This window comes from Prionailurus viverrinus, chromosome D2 (assembly GCF_022837055.1).
Source record: "Prionailurus viverrinus isolate Anna chromosome D2, UM_Priviv_1.0, whole genome shotgun sequence".
In the NCBI taxonomy this organism is placed as follows: domain Eukaryota; kingdom Metazoa; phylum Chordata; class Mammalia; order Carnivora; family Felidae; genus Prionailurus; species Prionailurus viverrinus.
The window spans coordinates 62,247,643-62,268,783 of record NC_062571.1 but is presented as its reverse complement, the minus strand read 5'-3'; the positions used below and the strand labels follow the sequence as shown (position 1 = coordinate 62,268,783).

Here is a 21,141-nt window from a genome sequence, read left to right as displayed (position 1 = left end):
CCACAATGAGAGATCACCTCACACTTATCACGATGTTTCTTATCAAAACAATAACAAATATTGATGAGGATGTAAAGAAAAGGGAACTTTTGTACACTGTTGGTGAGAATGTACATTGGTACAGCAGTTTTGGAAAACAATATGGAGGTTCCTCAAACAATTAAAAATAGAACTGCCTATGATTCTCACTTCTGGGAACGTATCCAAAGGAAATGAAATCTCTATCTTGAAGAGATATCTGCACAACCTGCTATTTTATTTCTCGGCCCATATTCTTCCGCATTGTTTTACTGTATGGCCATCCATCCAGTCCCTCCTGCTTTCCCCTCCCTTGACAGTTTAATAATTTAATAAGTATTGAGCCCCAGGGTGAGGGTCTGGGGCTTTGATCTCAACTCTGGGAAAACCAGAGAAGCCTTGACCTGTCCCAGCTGATTTATGGCCACCTTTCATGGTTTGTGTGTGTATGCTGGGAGCAAAGGGCCACCTGAGAAAGCCTGGCTAGATCAGGACTGAAGGGCCCCGGCCCCGGGGCCAGCAGAAGCCAGATGCATATCACACCACAGGTGCCAGGGCCCTGCCTCTGCCCACCCGGGAGCCACCTGTGACAGGCAGAGGGCGTATTAATTATTGATGGTGTCCCAGGTGGTAGAGATGGAGTTAAGAGCCCAGGGCCAGCCATGCCCCCTCACCTGTTTCTTCTCCTGGCTCTAAGACCTCAGGGATTGGGTGGGACACAGCACTCAAGGGAACACCCACCCCTGAACTCCCAAGAGGCCCGCCTCCCTGTGTATTCAAGCTCTTCCAAGCCAGGCCCCCACACCCCCAGAAGTCAGAAATCCCGGAGAGATGTCCACACAAGCAGCTCCTCTGTATCTCCCTCTCCACCTCTAAATCTTCAAGCTGACGTCAATCTATTTGCCTCACTGCTCACTGCCCCACTCTGGCAGAAGCCACACCTGTCTCCTCCCCTGGAGGTCTGCAGCAGTCTCCTGCCCTGCCCCTCGCTTGCCCCTTGCTTAGAATTTTCTACGATGTCTAAGTGACTCTGTCACTCTTCCATTTAAAGCCCTTCAACAATCTCCCTATGGACAGCACATAGCATAGCTGGGTCAAGCATCCATCCCCCTCAGCTGTCCCTCTGGAGTTTAATTCTGTCAACTCTGGAGACCATCAGCACCCTGCAACGTCAGAGCCTTGAGAGCACGGTACCGCCTGGTCCAATCCTGCTGTAGGACCTTGGGCAAGTCACTTCCCCTCTCTGGGACTGAGAACCCCAGACCCGGGCTGACAAAGGAGGTAGGACAAAACAATCTCTACAGTATATTTGGGTTCTGATGTTCAAAGTCAGGGGGTACTGGTCCTTCCACCAGCCCCACATACACACCTGACCACCTGCCAGTCCTCTTTCCTCAGGGCAAATGTGTTCAAAGGAGCATTTGCTGGGAAGAGCAGGGAAAGAAAAGGAACAGAAAGCAGACATGGAGGAGAAAAGGGCTCCTCCTGTCAATACGGACTGATGTCTGAATTAAATAAAGGTGGACCATGGGCACCTCAAGGACAGACACGATGCCAGTATTCACCTCCCAGTCTCCATACCGAGCACCATGTCCATTGCCAAGAGGGCACCAACACATGAAATCGAGGAGCTGGAGCACCCCTGAAGTTTTACTTACTCTGATCAAGGCAAAGCGCTTCCTCCCCTGTTCTCAGACGCGCATGGATGGATACCTCCACTGGGACGCACACACTCTCTAGACTGGCCCGTCCTCTGGAGAAGATCAGCCTTTCCGCAGATGTGGGGGAGAGGCCAGGGCAAGCCATGGGTGGTGGGGGCGGAGGGGGGGGAAATGAAGGTGAAAGCCAGGAGCATGTGGAAGGGCCACCACCCTTATCACAAGACAGCACCTCCTCCTGGCAATGCTCTCCCTTTTTGTTGTCCCCTCCCCGACCTTTGGAGCAGCAGGAATGGCGTTCTGGGGCAACAGAGGCAAAGAAGGCCACACAAATAAGCCAGCAGTCATACTTTCCTCTCCCTCTTCCTTCATCCCAGGAAAAACCCTCCTCCTCCTGCCCCAGCCCTGCACAGACCGCCTTTGTGACCACGGAAGAGAGGCAAGGCAGTGATCTCTTAATGATTTTCTGCTGAGAAAGTTCCTTGGCCCACAGGGTTGGGATGACATCGGCCTGGGATCATCCCCTCCTCCATACTTAGCAGAAACCAACTCTAAACTCTGTCCTCAAGCACAGGCCTAGGCCTCTGTCCTAGGCCCCCTGCCAGGAACACCCTTCACTGCTGCTCTCCACACCCAGCTCAAAGCTCTCAATCAGGGGCAGTAATAGGCTTTGGGGTGCTTTTAAAAATACGGGAGATCTTAACTTTAGAGAGCAGATGGTTACCAGAGGGGAGGCGGGTGGAGGAGTGGGTAGAATAGGTGAAGGGGATTAAGAGTACGCTTATCTTGATGAGCGCTGAGTAATTATAGAATTGTTGAATCACTATATTGTACACCTGAAACTAATATAACACTGCATGCATATTAACTACACTGTAATTAAAAGAAAAGAAAAACATGGGAGAGTTTTTTTTTTTTCTTAAGTCACAATGACCTTGAAGGTGGCCAGTAGCATTGAACAGGCAGGGGTCAGGGATGTTAAATGAGTAGTTCCACACCCAACATTCCAGTAGTACCCTTCTAGGAACATAAAGCCAAGCCCTACTCATCTTCTGGCCACTTCCCTAGAGAAACCTTCCCAGACCTGCAGGACCAGGTCAAGTTCCCTGAGGATAGCTCCCCAGTCTTCTCTCTTTTACAGCCCTTATCCAAAAGTATCGGATCTAACTGACCAGGTAACTAAAGAAATAGTTGACAGAGTAGTTAAAGTAATGCTCTGGCCTCAAGGAAGGGGAGCATAACTCCCACTCCTTAAGTGAGGGCTGCGCATGGAGAGTAGCTTCCAAAGAGTGCAATATGGAAAGGGGAGGAAAGTATAACTTTAACTTTACAATGAAGAAACCAGACAAGCACTATCTCAGCTGAGTGATCAAGGTCAACATCACCAGTGATAGGTCATGTGGCTTGCACGCACCCTTGATACGTGATGGAAACGGCACCTCACCTCTACGGTCTATCTCTCCAAAACCTATACAGCAATCTAATCTCGAGAACATCAGACAAATCCCAAGAGTGGGACAGTCTACAAGAAACTTAACCAGTAATCCTCAAAACTGTCAAGGTCATCAAAAACAAGAAAAGCATGGGAAACCGTCAAAACTGAGAGGAGCCGAAGAAAACATGACCACTAAATATATAACATGGTACCTAAAAATACAATGTGACATCCTGGATGGGATCCGGGTACAGAAATAGAACACTGGGAAAACTTAAGGAAATCTGAATAAAGTAAAGGCATTAGTTAATAACAATGTATCAATATTGGCTCATTACTGGTCATGAATTTTCCATACTAAGGTTAAGATGTTAACTGTGGGGTACACCAGCCAGGGGGTATCTGGAAACTCCATCACTTTGCAATAATTCTGTAGATCTAAAGTTGTTCTAAATAAAACGGTTACAGGCAAACCTCATATTATGGTGGTTCACTTCACCGTACTTTGCCGACAATGAATTGTGTTTTTGTTTTTGGTTTTTTTTTGGTTTTTTTTTTTTGTTTTTTTTTTAACAAATTGGAAATCTGTGGTAATCCTGCATCGGGCAAGGAGGGGTCTCGCATCTCTCACTTTAAATGAAAAACTAGAAGTGATTACACTCAGTGAGGAAGGAGGGAGATCGGGGAAAGGTAGGCCTCTTGCTCCAAACAGTTAGCCAAGCTGTGAATGCAAAAGAAAAGGTCTTGAAGGACGTTAAAAGTGCTACTCCAGTGAACGCGTGAATGATAGGAAAGCAAAACAGCCTTACTGCTGAGATGGAGAAAGTTTTGGTGGTCTGAATAGAAAATCAAAACACCCCAGCGGTGTCTGGGTGGCTCAGTCAGTTAAGCATCCGGCTTCCGCTCAGGTCACGATCTCGCAGTTCGTGGGTTCGAGCCCCGCGTCGGGCTCTGTGCTGACGGCTCAGAGCCTGGAGCCTGCTTCGGATTCTGTGTCTCCCTCTCTCTCTGCCCTTCCCCTGCTCACATTCTGTCTCTCTCTCTCAAGAATAAACATTTTTTAAAAAGACAGAAAATCAAAACAGCCACATTTTCTTAAGCCAAAGGCTCATCCCGAGCAAGGCCCGAACTCTCTGCAAGTCTGTGAAGGCTGAGAGAGGTGAGGAAGCTGCAGGAGAATGATTAAAGCTAGCAGAGGTTGGTTCATGAGGTTTAGAGAAAAGAAGCCGTCCCCACAATGTAAAAATGCAAGGTAAAGACGCAAGTGCTGATGTAGAAGCTGCAGCAAATTATCCAGAAGATCTAGCTAAGATAACTCATGAAGGTGGCTACACACTTAACAGATTTTCAGTGTAGATGAAACAGGCTTCTATTGGAAGATACCATCTAGGGCTTCCATAGCTAGAGAGGAGAAGTCAGTGCCTGGTTTCAAAGCTTCGAAGGACAGGCTCACTCTGTTAGGGACTAATGCAACTGGTGACTTTAAGTGGAAGACATTGTCCACCTGCCATTCTGAAAATCTTAGGACCCTTAAGAATTATGCTGAATCTATTCTGCCAGTGCACTATAAATGGAACAACAAAGCCTAGATGACAGCACATCTGTTTACCACATGGTTTACCGAATACTTTAAGTCCACTGTTGAGAACCACTCCTCAGAAAAAAATATTCCTTTCAAAATATTACTGCTCATTGACAATGCACCTGGTCACTGAAGAGCTCTGATGGAGATGTACAAGGAGATTAATGTTGTTTTCATGCCTGCTAACACAACACCCGTTCTGCAGCCCGTGGATCTAAGGAGTCCTTTCAGCTTTCAAGTCTTATCATTTAAGAAATACATTCCATAAGGGTACAGCTGCCACAGAGCGTGATTCCTCTGGCAAAGTCCACTGAAAACCGTCTGGAAAGGATTCACCATGCTAGATGCCATTAAGAACATTCGTCGATCATGGAAAGAGGTCAAAATGTCAACATTAACAGGAGTTTGGAACAAGCAGATTCCAACCCTCGTGAATGGCTGTGAGGGCTTCAAGACTTCAGTGGAGGACGTCTCTGCAGATGTGGTGGAAACAGCGAGAAAAGTAGACTGGAAGTGGACCGTCAACATGGGACTGAGTTGCCGCAATCTTGTGATAAAACCTTAACAGATGAGGGGCTGCTTCTTACGGATGAGCAAAGTGGTTTCTTGAGATGCTGTGAAGATTGTAGAGACGACAACAAAGGATTTGGAGTATTACATAAACTTAGTTGACACAGCAGCAGCAGGGTTCGAGAGGACTGACTCCAAGTTTGAAAAAATTTCTCCTGTGGGTAAAATGCTATCAAATAGCATCACGGGCTGCAGAGAATTCTTTGGCGAAAGGAAGAGTCAATTGATACAGCAAACTTCATCACTGTCTTATTTGAAGAAACTGCCACAGCCACCCCAGCCTTCAGCACCCGCCGCCCTGATCAGTCCGTAGTCATCAACATCCAGGCAAGAACATCCACCAGCAAGAACAACACAACTCACTGAAAGCTCAGATAATGGTTGGCACTTTTTAGCAATAAAGCGTTTTTAGTTAAGGAATAGACTGGTTTTTTTAGACGTCATGCTACTGCACATTTAATAGACTACAGTGTAGTATAAACATAACTTTTATATGCACTAGGAAACAAAAAAACTCATTTGACTCGCTTTATTGCAATATTCACTTTATTGCAGAGATCTGGAACAGAACCCGTAATATTTCCTAAGTATGCCCGTATTAGAGAGAGAGAGAGAGAAAGCGACAGCACTAGCTCCAAAATCAGAAAGACTCTGGCCAGAATCCAGGCTCCACCTCGTATCAGCCATTTGACCTTGGGCAAGTTACTTAACCTCTTTAAGTTTCAGTTTATCCATCCATAAATGGGGTTAATAATCATAATTACTTCACAAGGTTGTTTTAAAAATTAAATGAGATAATAGGTGTAAAGACTTTAGCATGGGCTCCAGCACATAGCATGTTAGTGGTTATTATCATCTTCCAATTCATTTTTGTTCATGTGTCATTTTTCTTCCCATCTGCCTCCCCACTGGAGGGAAAGCTTCATGGCAACGAGCCCTCATCTATTTTGTACACATCTATTTTGTATCCTCATGCCTAGGAGAGTGTCTGGCCTGTCGTCAATGCTTAGTATGCATTTGCTAAACAACAGAATGAGCCCCTCCCATCAGAGCATCCCTGGAACCCCAACTCTCACCCTAGAACTTCAGTTCCAGAGCCAGACCTAACTAGCCCCCTGCCCCCCGCCCCAGGGCAGCCAGAGCAGAGAGAAAGTCAAGGCCTCCCACCTGCCTGCCAGTGATTCCATCTATTTCCTTCTCCTCCTCTCCTAGACCTTCTTTTCTCTCTGCCCGGCCCCCCCACAGGCATCAGCACCTGCTCATTTCCCAAAGCAGCAGGATCCGGGTAATGACCTCTGATAAGCATCTTTTAATAAACCCTGTAGCTGGCTCTGTCATCCAGAAGCTATATTCTCTCCCCTTCTCACCCTCACCCCCATCTCCTCCCACTTCCTGGGCTGGCCCATAGTGCCTTTGGTGTCTCCAGGCAGGCCCCCAGATCTCCTGGGCTTCTGGACTCTGGCTCGCTGGGGAATGGCCAACAGGCAGCCCAGCCTATTCCATAAGCTTGACCCTCCCCAGAGGCCTCTGATCTCAGCAGCCTGGCCCAGCTCTGCCTGTGCCACCCTGCCTGACCGCTGGCCCGTCCACTTCCCTCCATCCCCATAGGCAGGTTTCTCAGGCGTTACCAAGGAGACCACTTGCATCCAGCCCAAGGTTGCCAAAGCAACCAGTTCAGTGAGAAGCAGCCCCTAAGCCTCTAGCCCTTGGGAGAGTCACAGACCAAAAGGAAATAGGCCTGGGCAGCTGGCACACCAGGATAGAGGCATCCCTGGCATTCCCCTGGGCAGTGCCCAGCTCCTGCCCTCCTTCCTCCCCCTTCCTCCTCCCTCTTGCTCTTGCCTATCCAGCCTCCATCTTGGCCTCTGTGATAGAGAACCAAAACCTGACCCTCAATGTGCACATCTTGGAAGTGAGCACATGCCATCCCAGAGGGTCACGGAAAAGAAGGCCCCAATATACAAAACTTCCTCCAAGACCGATTTTCTCCCTCGTGAGCTCTGGTGTTCTGGGTAGAAATCCCAGCCCCACCACTTCTGAGGTCGATGTTTCTGGGCAGCATTCTTAGGCAAGGATTCAGGGGAGGAGGTAATGGGGAGTGACTGCTTACTGGATACAGGCTTTGCTTTTGAGGTGATGAAAATGTTCTGGAACTAGACAGAGGTGGTGGTTGCACAACATCGTGAATGTACTAAATGTCACTGGATTGCACGGTCCAAAACTGTTAAAATGGTGAATTTTATGTAAATCCTACCACAATTTAAAAGAAGATGGGAAGTGGCCCATCCAATCCTCATCTATGGGTGACCACTGGGCTGGGTAGCCCTCCCCGAAGGTTTTCCAAGTTACCATCCCGTCAGCACTTAGCACTAAGCAGGCAGGCACTCAGAAGGAGCTGGCAAAGGAGGAAGATCTTTATTCTCTGTATTTGTCTCCAGGAAGCTGGAGTCCCCTGCCCCAGTGACCCTGTGCCTGTAACTGAGAATATACACACACACTTACTGACTCCCACCTCCAAGCCTTTGCTGTATGTCCCTTCCCCAACCCTCCTCCCCACACCCTAGCACTCCTGCTGCATTCCTTATCATCTATCCAATTTCTGCCGTTCCCTCCATGTCTGGCTCACATTCCTCCCAGGTTCCCCATTTCTGACCTATGCCCACACACATCTGGGATTTCCGTGGTCCAACCAAGCACTTGGCCCTATTCCCTCCCTCAGCCTTGCCTCTTCAAGTAGATCTTCAGCTTGTGAATGTACCGGGATGGCAGGAGCCCTCACCTCTCGGTCAGGCATCCTTGTAACTGTCTCTTGGTCCTAAGCCCAGAGCTATGCCTTGGATCTCTCCCCTGGACACTCCTAGACCAACACTGTTCAGACCCCAGTGGGAATCACTGGCAGTGAGGTGAAGTTAGCGTGTCTCCAGGGAGAACACCAAAGTCTACCACCTGACAGGTGAAGGACGAGCCTCATTTCATGTCAGCCTGACAGCCGGACTAATCTTAGATCTCCAATGTGTCCCAGGGTCCCTTTTATGTCAGACCCCTTCCAGCTGTTTTAATTAAAATGGGGAGAAATCAATAGAGATTTCAATTATAGAAGGAGAGAGAGAAAAAAACAAAACAAAGGAGAGTTCCCCACCCCCAGCAAATTTCTGTATGGACACCGATAATCTAATTCACTGATAATGAATTAGAGCCGAACACAGGGTGGGTACCGAAGCAATCCGAGCACAAGTCCAGGTGGACAGGCTTAAAGTCAGAGCCAGTACTGAGGTCAACACCAATACAGTTGGAATGGAATTCTGGATGACCACTGATGTATCAGAGAAGACTACTAGGCCAATGCTGTTTTAGCTTGAAGAGAATTTTGAGTAGACACAAAAACAGAGTAAAGATGGCTTTATTAGGGTAGCAGAAGTCAGGATCAGGGGACCCTGGACAAAGGACACCCATAGGTGGCCATCATGGGCACACCCTAATCTTTCATCTCAGGCTTGGAAGAAGCAGAATCAAAACTCTCATGGCCATCTCCACTAGGTGTATGGGTAGGGACAGGGGAGTGGAATCTGGTAAATCAAGCCTGAAAGGGGATGGGCAGAGAGGGAGACGGCTAGAGAGAGAACTTCACCACCACTTAGTCCCATGGAAGAAGAAGTGATCCCCCACAAACCAGGGAGGCAGCATAAGTGGAGTTTCCACTTAAGTGGAGGCCACATAAGTGGGGAGTCATGCAGAGGAGAAGGTTAGAGTGGGGGCAAGGAGGTGGGAGGATCCTAGACCCTCTCCTGCCCATTCCCTCGCTTACCAAAGATTCTAGTCACAGAGACCTCACCTCCCCACAATTCCAAACTTTAGGTAAAAAGACGTATAATTACTGAAGCCTTCTCTGAGCTTCCCTAGGGTCAAGGATGGAGCAAGCCAGCCTTTTGGGGGCAGTTTGTGAGCCATTAAACCCCAAGTCAACTCACTAGCTCAGCTACTCTGCCCTTGAAGGGTTCAGCCTGACTTTGCCATGTTCTCTTGACTGATGCACAGAGTAACTAGGCAAACACTCTCCCTTCCCCCCATTCTTCTCACTTGTGAGGGAGGACACTGAATGAGAAGATGTCCACAGTTTCCTCCATCATTAAAAATCTGTTTTCGGGGCGCCTGGGTGGCGCAGTCGGTTAAGCATCCGACTTCAGCCAGGTCACGATCTCGCGGTCCGTGAGTTCGAGCCCCGCGTCAGGCTCTGGGCTGATGGCTCAGAGCCTGGAGCCTGTTTCCGATTCTGTGTCTCCCTCTCTCTCTGCCCCTCCCCCGTTCATGCTCTGTCTCTCTCTGTCCCAAAAATAAATAAATGTTGAAAAAAAATTAAAAAAAAAAAAAAGAATCTGTTTTCAATGTTCATAAGTAGTTGTTATGCATGTTAATACTTATAGCTTATTCCTGATGATAAAAAAATAATATTGCTTATTGCAGAAATTTTTTAAAAGAGCAAAATATAAAAAGAAAGAAAAAAGAAAAAATCTTATGTGATCCCATTACCCAGAGAAAAACCAATGTTACCCTCTTGGAAACTTTCTTTCCAGGATTGTTTGATATTTTTTTTTGTATTCATATATTTTTAAACAAAATTGGGATCTCACAGTCTATATATTTTTTTGTCCTGCCTTTTTCAACTGTCATTATGGTGCTGCACTGAGCATTTTCCCAAATCATCAAATATTCTTCAAAAATACAATTTTAAAGATTGCATAATACTCCACCAAGAGGACATACCATGATTACGGGGCATTTAGGTTATTTTCCTAGTATAAACACAACTGCTGTGAACATCCTAACCTAATGTATAAGTATTTGCCTGGATCTCCATTTTGCTAGGATCAGCTCCTCTAAGAGTAATCACAAGGCCAATGAATATGCTATTTTAAAAGGTCTTGACATGTACCACCATATTCATTTCCAGAAAGACACAACAAACCTACCGATTTTCCCAAACTGAGAGCGGAAGTTCTGAAATGGTCGGAGCTAGAACACAGGATGGTGGTCCCATCCCTCCTCCTCTCCCCTAGTCTGGAAGGTTAACTGTCCAGCAAAAGAGAGGACAGAATCTAGTCAGGAGATACAGATGTGCAGCCTAGCTCCGCTGCTTGCTGGCTTCGGAAACCAAAAACAAGCATTGGTTCTCCTCAACTGTGAAATGGGTATGATTAGCTTTGCTGACTACCCACAGCAGTTTCCTCGCTCACACGAAAAGGTGTTTGCAAAAGTTCTTTTCAACTCTAATGTTTTGTCAAGGGGTATTACCATATCCTTCTCATCACCCAAGGGGCTGAGGAAGTGGGTTGTTCTTTGGAGAAGACTAAGGGCTTCCCTTCCCGGCTCTTAGCCATCAGAATGCCCAGGACAAGTGCTGGCTGGTTCTGAAGGTGATAGAAAAGCAGCTTCCGGAAGGGAATCAGTGGGGTCTGAGGGCTTGGGAGGACACAGCTGTGTCTTGCAAGGGTCAGAGAAAGCAGTGGAAGCTGCAGGGCCGAGGGCTGGGCCAGGGCTTCCTTGGCGGTGCTGGGTAGGTCTGGGGATTGAGATCGCAAAGACCTTCCTGGTAAATGTTCCTCCGTTTCAAGGCTCCCAAGCATCTCCTGTCTAGGCTTCCGAATGGACATCTGGCCTTTGGAGGAACCAGAAACCAAGCTGAGTCAGTGGATGCAAAAAGTCAACAGAGCTCTGGCCCCTTCTTCCAGGCTGCTATAAGTCAGTCCTGGATCTTTAAGATCCTGCAATGGAAGATGCAACTAGTGCTTCCAGCGTGACCTCTCCAGCCCTGGGCAGATGAAGAAGGAGACTGTGATGCTTCCCTTGAGAAGCACAGCTGGCCGGTCTGAGCCTCCTGCCACACTCCCCTACCCACTGGGCAAATGCCCTTCCTCACTCCAGCACGCTAGCATCGTGGCCTGAGTTAACTCCAGTGACGTTCCCAGTGCTGGTGGGGGAAACTGCGCAGACCCCACAGAACGCCATCCTTCCGGGTTTTCAACATCACCACCCCCAGCCCCCCCACTCCCGGCCCCCCACCAGGGCCAGATGCGCACCTCGCGTCTCCAAACACACACAACAGGTGGCACCTGCCCTTCCTCCCCAATCACACCTCTTCACCTCTCCCTGCCCTTCCACCTGCGCCCCAGTCCTCCGGGCTGCGCCGGGCCCGGCGGAGCCTCCCTTACCTTTAAGGGTCTGGGGGTGGCCCCGCGGCGCCCGGCTCGGATTTCCTCGGGGCAGAGAGGGGATACTGGAGAAGTTGTTACCCATGGCATCCGGCCCCAGGGGGTTCGGCACTCGCGGGGGGCAGGCGAGGTTGGGCAGGAGCGGAGGCACGGTGTGCGAGTGTGTGCGCGCGCGGGCGCGCGCCGCCGGGGGAGGGCCCTGCTGGGGCTGCGGCCGGGGGCGGGCGGGCCGCCGCTCTCCTCCCTCTCTCGGGGCCGCGGCGTCCTCGGCTGGTCCTGCCCGCCGCGGGGGTCCTCGCGCCAGCCGGCTACCTGCCCGCCATTCCCCGCGGCGGGGACGGGGACCGCGGGCGGGCCCCTGGGCCGGGGCCGGCGGCGCCCGGGGCTCCCCTCTTCCTCCGGCTGGCGCTCGGGTTCCGGCTGGTGGTGGGCGGCGCGGAGGCTCCGGCACGCTCCCCCGGGGCCATAGAGTCAGGGCTCCCGGCGAGGGAGGTCGGCGGCTCGGTGGCAGGCTCGGTCCCCGCCCGCGGGGACGGCCGCTGCGGCGACGTGCGTGGCGCCCTCCCGCCCGCGGGTCCGCATGGAGCGGGGCTCTGTGGAGCGCGGGGCGTGCTGGGCGCTCCCGCCCCCGCCGGCTCCCTCCCGCGACCGCCGCCCCCGCCCCTCGCCCGCAGCCGTCGCCAGGATTCCCTGGCTCCGGTTGTTATGGTGACAGCTGCGCCGGTGAATGAGCGTCTTAGTGACACGCGCGCGCCCGCGCAGCCAGATGTGGCCCCGGGGCGCGCCGCGTTCCCGCTGCCACAAGTTGTCCGCGGCGCCGGGGCCGGCCCGGGTCGGGGTGAGCTAGCAGGCGGATGGGCGGGGGTGGGGCGCCGGGAGACGGACTCATTCCCCGCACGGGCAGTAGAACCAGGTCTTGAAAACAGAAACAGTGCAGCAAGAAGGTTGAGCTCCCTGGGTGCCAGGCGCGGGGCGAGTTAGCTCTACAGTCTCCCTGGAGCCAGGTACAGGGCCTGGCACACAGTAAAAGCTCAAGAAAACAAACCAAAAAAAAAAAAAAAATGGTTTTTTTTGATGAGTGAATGGATGATGGAATAAACGAGGTGAGATGAGAAACCCCTGCACTTGACCCTCCGCCCTCAGTTACATCCGAGGTGCACAGGCAAGGGCTCAGAACAAAAAGCCCCTGCACACATCGCACTGGGGGCCGTTGGACCAATACAGAGCCAACCTAGGAGGCGGGGTTGCTGGCCAAGCTGGGAAAACAGATCTCAGGGACAAACCATCAGACAAACCACCAACTCTGAACTGAGTGGTTCTGTCAGCTCTAAGAGGTGGGGGGAGCCAGCCTCTGTGGCCCTTAGCAAAGAAGGCTCCCTGGGGGAAGGGGCTTCAGCAAGTTGTCTGTTCACCTGACCCCAGTCGATTGGCGTAGAAGATGAGCCAAGGTCCCTCAGACAGAGAATCTGCCTTCCTGCTCCTCTAGGTCACCTCTAGCTCTCTGCCTGGCTTCAGCAACTTTGATCCAGAATCCAGTGAGGGTGTAGGCTGGCAACAGGCATCTCATCCATTCTCTTACAGAAGGTTCTTCCTTCAGGTCTCATGTGACGGCTCCTTATTATTCAGGCACAGTTCATGTGTCACCTCCTGACCATACCATACCCCAGCCCCTAGGAGAGTGCCTGGCACATGACAGACTATCAAAAACTACTCGTGGAATGGGTGAATCGGCCTGCCTGCCAGCAGAACTCCACTAAGATCCCTGGAGTGAAGCTCTTTATGCCCCTCCCCTGCCCCCTGCCCCCCACCCCACTGCAGCCATCACATCCATAAATGTCTGGGACTCCAGGCGAGCTAGAAATATCCATGACAGCTGCTCTCTGGGGTCTGGAGGGAAAGACAGCCCCCACCCCCGCCTCCAGCTTCTGAGATGCCCAGGATCACGTGCCCAAGCCAGCTGCAGAATAGACGTGGAGGTCAGGGGTGCTGTCTTATTTATGGACATATCTTCCCAAGGCTCACTCCCAACCAATGACTCATGCATCAGAAATCCATGCGCTCTGAATGGCAGCACACTCACACATTTGCGTACACACCTCTGCACTCTCCCGCACGCTCATTTCTACACAAGTGCACACATAGTCTCACACATATTCATATACCCCCTGAAGTCTGCTGCAATGAGGTCACTGTGAACCGCTGCTGGCCACGGAATAAATCTGAAGGCTCCATATAGACCAAACTGATTCTTCTGGAGTGTGTGTGAAGTGCAAGGCTCTTGGTAGGATTTGCAGAGGGTGGCTGCAGGGAGGCTAGGCCTGTCCTAGAGTCCCACCCCTCCCTTCCCCAGGGAGAAGGAGCTGATGCCTGGGCCAGGGGGTGGGGGTGGGGCATGGAGGCCCCAAAGGTAGAGGACAGCAGGGATGCCAAGACCCCACATGGTCTGAACCTGGGGCTGTGGGCAAAGCAGGGGAGAGACAGAGAAGATCAAAGGGAAGAGGAAGTGAGGGCCAGAGACTGGTGCCCATCAGAGCCCAGGGGCAGCAACAGGCTCTGCAGAGGTCCTAGGGAGCCCCACAGGAAGGTGAGAGGGATCAGGGACCAACGCAGGGGACTGAGAGCAGGATGGAAATCTCCCCTGACCCAAGAAGGCTGAGGAGATAATGGAATATCAGCAGAGCCAGGAGAGGATGAGGCAAGCGAGGCATCCCTGGCATAAAAGGCAAGGAGGCGCTGGCTGTCAGGGTCGTGCAGTGCCAGCCCTGCACTTGCTCCAGGCTGAGAGTGAGTGCCTCTGAAATCTTCCACCCTAAGCCACCTCCCTAGCGTAGCCCTAGCCCTTCCAGGGAGCTCTGTACTGTGGGAAGGGACACCACGGTCAAGTGCCAACTGGGTGCAAGTGTCTGGCCAGGCAGGGACCTAGAGAAAGCAGGTGGGACCCCGTGGGACCCAGAGAAGCTGAGAGTGACCCCTCTGAGGGGTCCTGTGTCTCAGAAACCCTTTTCTGGTAAGGGCTGTGTTTAGACGCAGCTCAGAGGATCAAAAAAGTCCAGCAGCCTCCTGCCCACTGGACATTGGGCAGAATCCCTGAGGCCTCCAGGCCATTCTTCACCAAGGCAGCTGCCAGGAGGCAGGGAGGTAGCCTGTGTGGCCCCAAGGGTCCTTCCTAGCCCCGTCCTGGAAGAGAGGAGGAAGAAGGATCCTGCCAGGGAGACAAGGCTGGATGAAATCACTGTCTTGATGGTTTCAATGGAAGCTATTAATACCCATGAGGTGGGGATCCAGAACCAGTCACCGTGGCAACCCCGCCTCCCCGGTAGTGTAGACTCTGAAGGCGGTGCCCGGGGGGGATGGGTGTTAGACATACGTGTTTGCCTGTGTGTGCTTGTGTGTGCATATGTGGCTCTCCACACTGATAAATAATAAAATATTTGACTGAGGATAATAAATTCCTTCCCTGAGAACCTGTAAGCTAAGCGCACAACCAGCCATAGGGAGGGTCCCCACCCGGCAAGCAAGAGTGGGGTTCATCTAGGCCAAGCTGGGCTCCACGAAACTTGAGACCACCCAAGTCAATACATGATACCTCTCTCCCTGTCAAGAAACTAACCTTAAAATTAGAAAAGGCCGGGGCGCCTGGGTGGCTCAGTCGGTTAAGCGTCCGACTTCGGCTCAGGTCATGGTCTCACGGTTCGTGAGTTTGAGCCCCGCCTTGGGCTCTGTGCTGACAGCTCAGAGCCTGGAGCCTGCTTCGGATTCTGTGTCTCCCTCTTTTCTCTCTGCCCCTTCCCCCCGCTCACGCTCTGTCTCTCAAAAATAAATGTTAAAAAAAAAAAAAGCCACAACCATGCTTAGGCTGGGGGAGAGGGCCCCCCTGTCATCCCCCAAGGCCCAGTCCATAGTTATCGGGCGATCAGAAAACCTGTACAGGGTCATCCTGCCTGGACTGCAGGAGGTGGCTAGACATGTTAGAGGGGGAGATCCCTGACTGCCTGACACATAATAGATACCCAATAAATGTTTATTCAGTGAATCCGTGAATAAATAAATCAGTGAATTCACCTATCAGCGGAGTTACTTAGTCAACCAAAGACCTTTGCTCCGACCAGCCCACCTGGCCTGTTCCCTTGTCAACAGTACCTTTCGCACAAAGTTTTCCCTGAGGCCGCGCCTTCCCTCTGAGGGATGAGAGTCTGTTCCGCCCCATGGAATGAGTACCAGGGGCTTTGGAATTCAGCGCCTCTCATTGCTCCAGTGACCATTTATTGAGCACTACCTGTATACCTGGCACGGTGTGAGGTGCAGTTTCCCTGCCAGCCCCACGGGGGAGCCTCTCCCGTGCTTTTGTGTATTCCGGTTTCCTACCTCCCAGGGCTAAGGCTAGGGCCGAACACACAGTAGGTCTCAACATTGTCAAGATACCAGTTTTTCCTGACTTGATCTATAGAGTCAATGCATCCCAATCAAAATCCCAGCAAGTTATTTTGTGGATATCGACAAACTAAAGTGTGTGTCAAGAGGCAGAAGACCTGACATAACCAACACAATAGTGAAGAACAAGGTTGAAGGACTGATGCTACCCAATTTCAAGATTTATATAAAGCCACAGTCATCAAGACAGTGTGTGACTGGTGAAAGAATAAACAGATGGGTCAATGCAACAGAATAGAGAGCCCAGAAATAAACCCACGGAGAGATAGTCAACTGACCTTTGACAAGGAGCAAGGGCAATATAATGGAGCAAAGGTAGTCTTTTCAACAAATGACACATGAACAACTGGACATCCACATGCATAAAAAGAAATGAATCTAGACACAGACTTTGCACCCTTCACAAAAATTGACTCAAAATGGACCAGAGACCTACACAGAAAATGCAAAACTATAAAACTCCTAGAGGATGATATAGGAGAAGATCTAGATGGCCTTGGGTTGGGTCGTGACTTGTTAGATACATGAGCCATGAAAGAAAGAATTCGTAAGCTAGAATTCGTTAGAATTAGGTTTTTCTGTTCTGCAAAAGACACCAGCAAAAGAATAAAAAGACAAACCACAAAGACTGGGAGAAAATATTTGCAAAAGTTTTTAAGTTTTATTTGTTTAAGTCATCTCTACACCCAGTGTGGGGTTTGAACTCATGACCCTGAGATTAAGAGTCACATGCTCTTTTGACTGGGCCAGTCAGGTGCCCGCTGCGAAAGACATATCTGATAAAAGAACGTTACCCAAAATATATGAAAAACTCTTAAAACTTAACAATAAGACAACAAATAACCTGGTTTTCAAAATGAGCCAAAGATAGGGGCACCTGGTTGGCTCAGTCGGTTAAGTGGCCAACTTTGGCTCCTGTAATGATCTTGCAGATCAGGAGTTCAAGCCCTACGTCGGGCCCTGTGCTGATATCTCAGAGCCTGGAGTCTGCTTCAGATTCTGTGTGTGTGTGTGTCTCTCTGCCCCTCCCTGGCTCATGCTCTGTCCATCTCTCTGTCTCTGTCTCTCTCTCTCAAACAAACAAATAAATAAATAAACATTAAAAATAAAACAAAATAGGAGCACCTGGGTGGCTCAGTCAGTTAAGTGGCCGACTTTGGCTCAGGTCATGATCTCACAGCACATGAGTTTGAGCCCTGCATCGAGCTTCGGATTCTGGAGCCTGCTTCGGATTCTGTGTCTCCCTCTCTCTCTGCCCCTCTCCTGCTCATGCTCTGTCTCTCTCTCTCTCTCTCTCTCTCTCTCCTTCAAAAATAAACATTGAAAAAATTTTTTAAATAAAAGGAAAAGTGCCAAAGATGTTAACAGATCCCTCACCAAAGATATACAAATAGCAAATAAGCATATGAAAAGATACTCCATATGTATGTCATCAGGTAAATGCAAATTGAAACAACAAAGAGATACCGCACACACTTATTATAATGGCCCAAATCCAGAACCCTGGCTGCACCAAATGTTGGTGAGGATATGGAGCCGTAGGAATGCTCATTCATTGCTAGTGGGAATACAAAATGGTACAGACACTTTGGAAGACCAGTTAGTGATTTCTGAAAAATTTAAATGTTCTCTTACCGTCCAATCCAGCAATTACACTCCCTGACACTTACCCAAAGGAGTGGAAAATTTACGTCCACACCAAAACCTGCCCAAAGATGTTTATAGCAGCTTTATTCATAATGTCGAAACTTGGAAGCAACCAAGATGTCCTTGGGCAGATGAGTGGATAAACAAAAACTGTGGTACATCCAGACAACAGAATATTACTTGGTGCTAAAAAGGAATGAGCTATCAAGCCGTGAAAGACATGGGGGAAACTTAAATGTATATTACTAAGTGAAAAAAATATGAAAAGGCTACTTACTGTATGATTCTAACTATATGAAATTCTGGGGGCGCCTGGGTAGCGCAGTCGGTTAAGCGTCCGACTTCAGCTCAGGTCACGATCTCGCGGTCCATGAGTTCGAGCCCCACATCGGGCTCTGGGCTGATGGCTCAGAGCCTGGAACCTGCTTCCGATTCTGTGTCTCCTTCTCTCTCTGCCCCTCCCCCCTTCATGCTCTGTCTCTCTCTGTCTCAAAAATAAATAAAAACGTTAAAAAAATTTTTTTAAAAATTCTGGAAAAGGAAAAACTCTGAAGACAGTAAAGAGATTAGTGGTTGCCAAAGGTTAGGGGGAGGGAAGGATGAACAGAGCACAAAAGAAACCATGAAACTATTCTGTATGATAATGTAGTGGTGGATACATGTCATTACACACTTGTCTAAACCCCGTAGAATGTACAACACCAACAGTGAACCCTCATATAAACCAGACTCTGGGTTACAATATGTCAGTGCAGGTTCATTGATTATAACAAATGTACCACCTTGGTGGGGGATATTGATGATGAGGGAGGCTACCCATGTGTGGGTGTATATGGGAAATCTTTGTATTTTCCATTCAAGTTTTCTGTGAACCTAAAACTGCTCTAAAAAATAAAGTCTATTTTTTATTTAAAAAAAAATTTTTTTTAATGTTTATTTTTGAGAGAGAGACAGAGCATGAGCTGGGGAAGGGCAGAGAGAGAGGGAGACACGGGAACTGAAGCAGGTTCCAGGCTCTGAACTGTCAGCACAGAGTCTGACGTAGGGCTTGAACTCGTGAACTGGGAGATCCTGACCTGAGCCGAAGTCTGCCGCTTAACCACCTGAGCCACCCAGGCACTTCTAAAGTCCATTTTTTAAAAGGATCATCTTACCCTCCTCCTATGGCGCACACACATTAGACTAATGATTCTCAAACTTAGCATGCATCAGAATCATATACAGGCAGAGGGGCAGGGAGAGAAGAGAACATGGCTGACAAAATGCATATTCCCAGGCCTTGCCTCAAGAGATTATGGGAAAGCAGGGTAGGAGGTGTCTGGGCAGCGAGGGGGAGCCCCAGCCCCTTCCTCTGCTCCACAGACAGACTTGCCATCTGGGAGATAGCCCCTAGGTCCATGGTCAATTGTAAGATCTTCATAAACCCCCAAACTTTTATCCTTGGAGCTCAAGCGTATCAGATCAAACATACTAAAATATACTACATCCCACATTAAACATAATTTTCTTACCTTAAACATTTTGAGAGGATTTATGTAAATTTGGTTTTTGGACTCATTGGACTTCAAGGAACTCATTGAATTTACAATTGGTTTTATTTCTAAGCAATCATGCATGTGTTGGATTTCTTGCCAAGTGAGAAAAACCTACAATTGTCTTTAAACATAATGAAATCTTTATGAGTACTCATTTAATGATTAATGAAGTTGACACAACATTAAATTTTGTAGGCAGGTAAGTAAATATTTATTAAATTTGATTTTGAAATTTTTTGATCATAATTTGGAGCCAATAATGTTTTTTCCCCCCAGTCTTAAGCAGACCCTTAGAAAGCTCATAGGCCCAAGTATTGAGACTATCATGCCCATGGATAAAATCCAGGACTGAGGTCAAGCACTCCTAAGGTTGCGTCTAAAAGGAGAGTGGAGGGAATCCTGGGTGGCTCAGTCGGTTGAGCACCCCACTCTTGATTTCGGCTCAGGTCATGATCTCACAGTTCGTGAGATTGAGCCCCACATTGGGCTGTGTGCTGACAGCGTGAAGCCTCCTTGGAATTCTCTCTTTCCCTCTCTCTCTCTGCCCCTCTCCTGCTCGCATGCACCTGCGTGCACATGTGTTCTCTCTCTCTCTCTCTCTCTCTCTCTCTCTCAAATAAATAAACATTAAAATAAAATTAAATTAAATTAAAGTTAAATAAAAGGACAGTGGAGGCCCCTGCTACGCACAGAAAGGAAAAATACCCAACACCAGAAAGAAGACAAGTATCCCTGTCTAGGAAACTTGTATAGTGACTTCAAAGGAGTCCAGCACCCCTCTTGAACCATCCCAGGACTACTGGCTCACTAATAGTGACAGGTGATATTTATGGAGCACTCAGTCAATATGTACCAGGTCATGGTCTAAGCAATTCATCTGTATCAATTATTTAAGCCTGGTCCCACTCCTGTAAGGTAGGGACTATTATTATTATTATTTTATTTTCACCATTTCCATTTTATAAACGAAAACCCCCAGGCTTAAGGAAACTAAGACACTTGCCTAGGAGCTGATAAATGAAGTGCTGAGGTACAGCCCTCCAGTGGTCTGAATCCAAATCTCTGCGATATTGTGCCTGCCCCAGAACAGGATTCCCCCAAGTGCCCAGCCTCAGAAAAACACCTGTTGCAGAGAAGGTGTCCTCACTGAGTTCCTGAGCCTCAAAAATCCTGAGGGACCCAGAAGTCTCCCAGGCGCTCTGACTCAGCTCTCTGGAAGTTAGCCAGGGAGCGCTCAGCCACTAATGAACATGAAATAGATTGAAAATAACTAAACAGAAAAAAAAAATGTTTTTAATGTTCAAAGTAGTGATAATACCCCAGAGCATCCCTTTTCTCTCATAGATGTTTTAAATGACGATTTCTTGCCAGGAAAGCCCTTCTAAGAATGTTACAAAGACCAGAGAATCATAAAGGAAAAGTATGATAAATATGACTATGTAAACCCTTAAAACTCCTTTATGGCAAAAACAAAAAAATAGCCAGGAGGCACGTGTCCAATAAGCCAATAGTCTTCACTTCAAATGCCCTTCACCCCTGGACCAGGATTAGGAAACACACGTCTCTCCACTATGGCTGGCAGTGTAACATCTCTGTCCTGTCCACCTGTCTCAAGGGAGGTGTGGAGGCACTAACTTGTTCCCACCCTCCCCCAAAGACGCATGGGTGGGGGGGGCCTCTCTGCACAATGAGGAAAGTTTTCTCTCAGCAGAGTCAAGTGACCCTGTGTCCCCATTTCTCCCTCCCCCTCTCAATCTCTCAACATCTACCACTAGGTGGCGCTAGAACTCCATTGGAATCCCCGTTCTCACTGGCAAATATTTCCGGTGGGTGGGTGGGTAACCCTCAAGTCAATCCAAAATGGTTTAAATATTTACAGGTTGCTCTTTTTCTCTCTCAAAACAAAAAGGGATTTTTTTTTTCTTTTTTTTTTGGTGAGGAGGAATACCTGTCCTTATCGCTTCCATGACCTGCTTCATTGTGAAGAAAATGTATCAGTGAGGAAATTAGCCCTACTCTTTAGCCACTGACGTACTACCCTCTGGGTGTATTCGCTTCA

At 49.0% G+C, this 21,141-nt stretch overlaps 1 protein-coding gene across 1 annotated transcript in view; it reads right to left on the bottom strand.

The window, feature by feature from the left end:
- NEURL1 (neuralized E3 ubiquitin protein ligase 1) overlaps window positions 1-12,098 on the bottom strand; it is a 79,976-nt gene extending 67,878 nt beyond the window's left edge. The window contains exon 1 of the mRNA XM_047824954.1: window positions 11,470-12,098. Coding sequence (XP_047680910.1) covers window positions 11,470-11,554 — 85 coding nt within the window. The 5' untranslated portion in view covers window positions 11,555-12,098. The remainder of the gene's footprint in view (window positions 1-11,469) is intronic.
- Window positions 12,099-21,141: the final 9,043 nt, after the last annotated feature.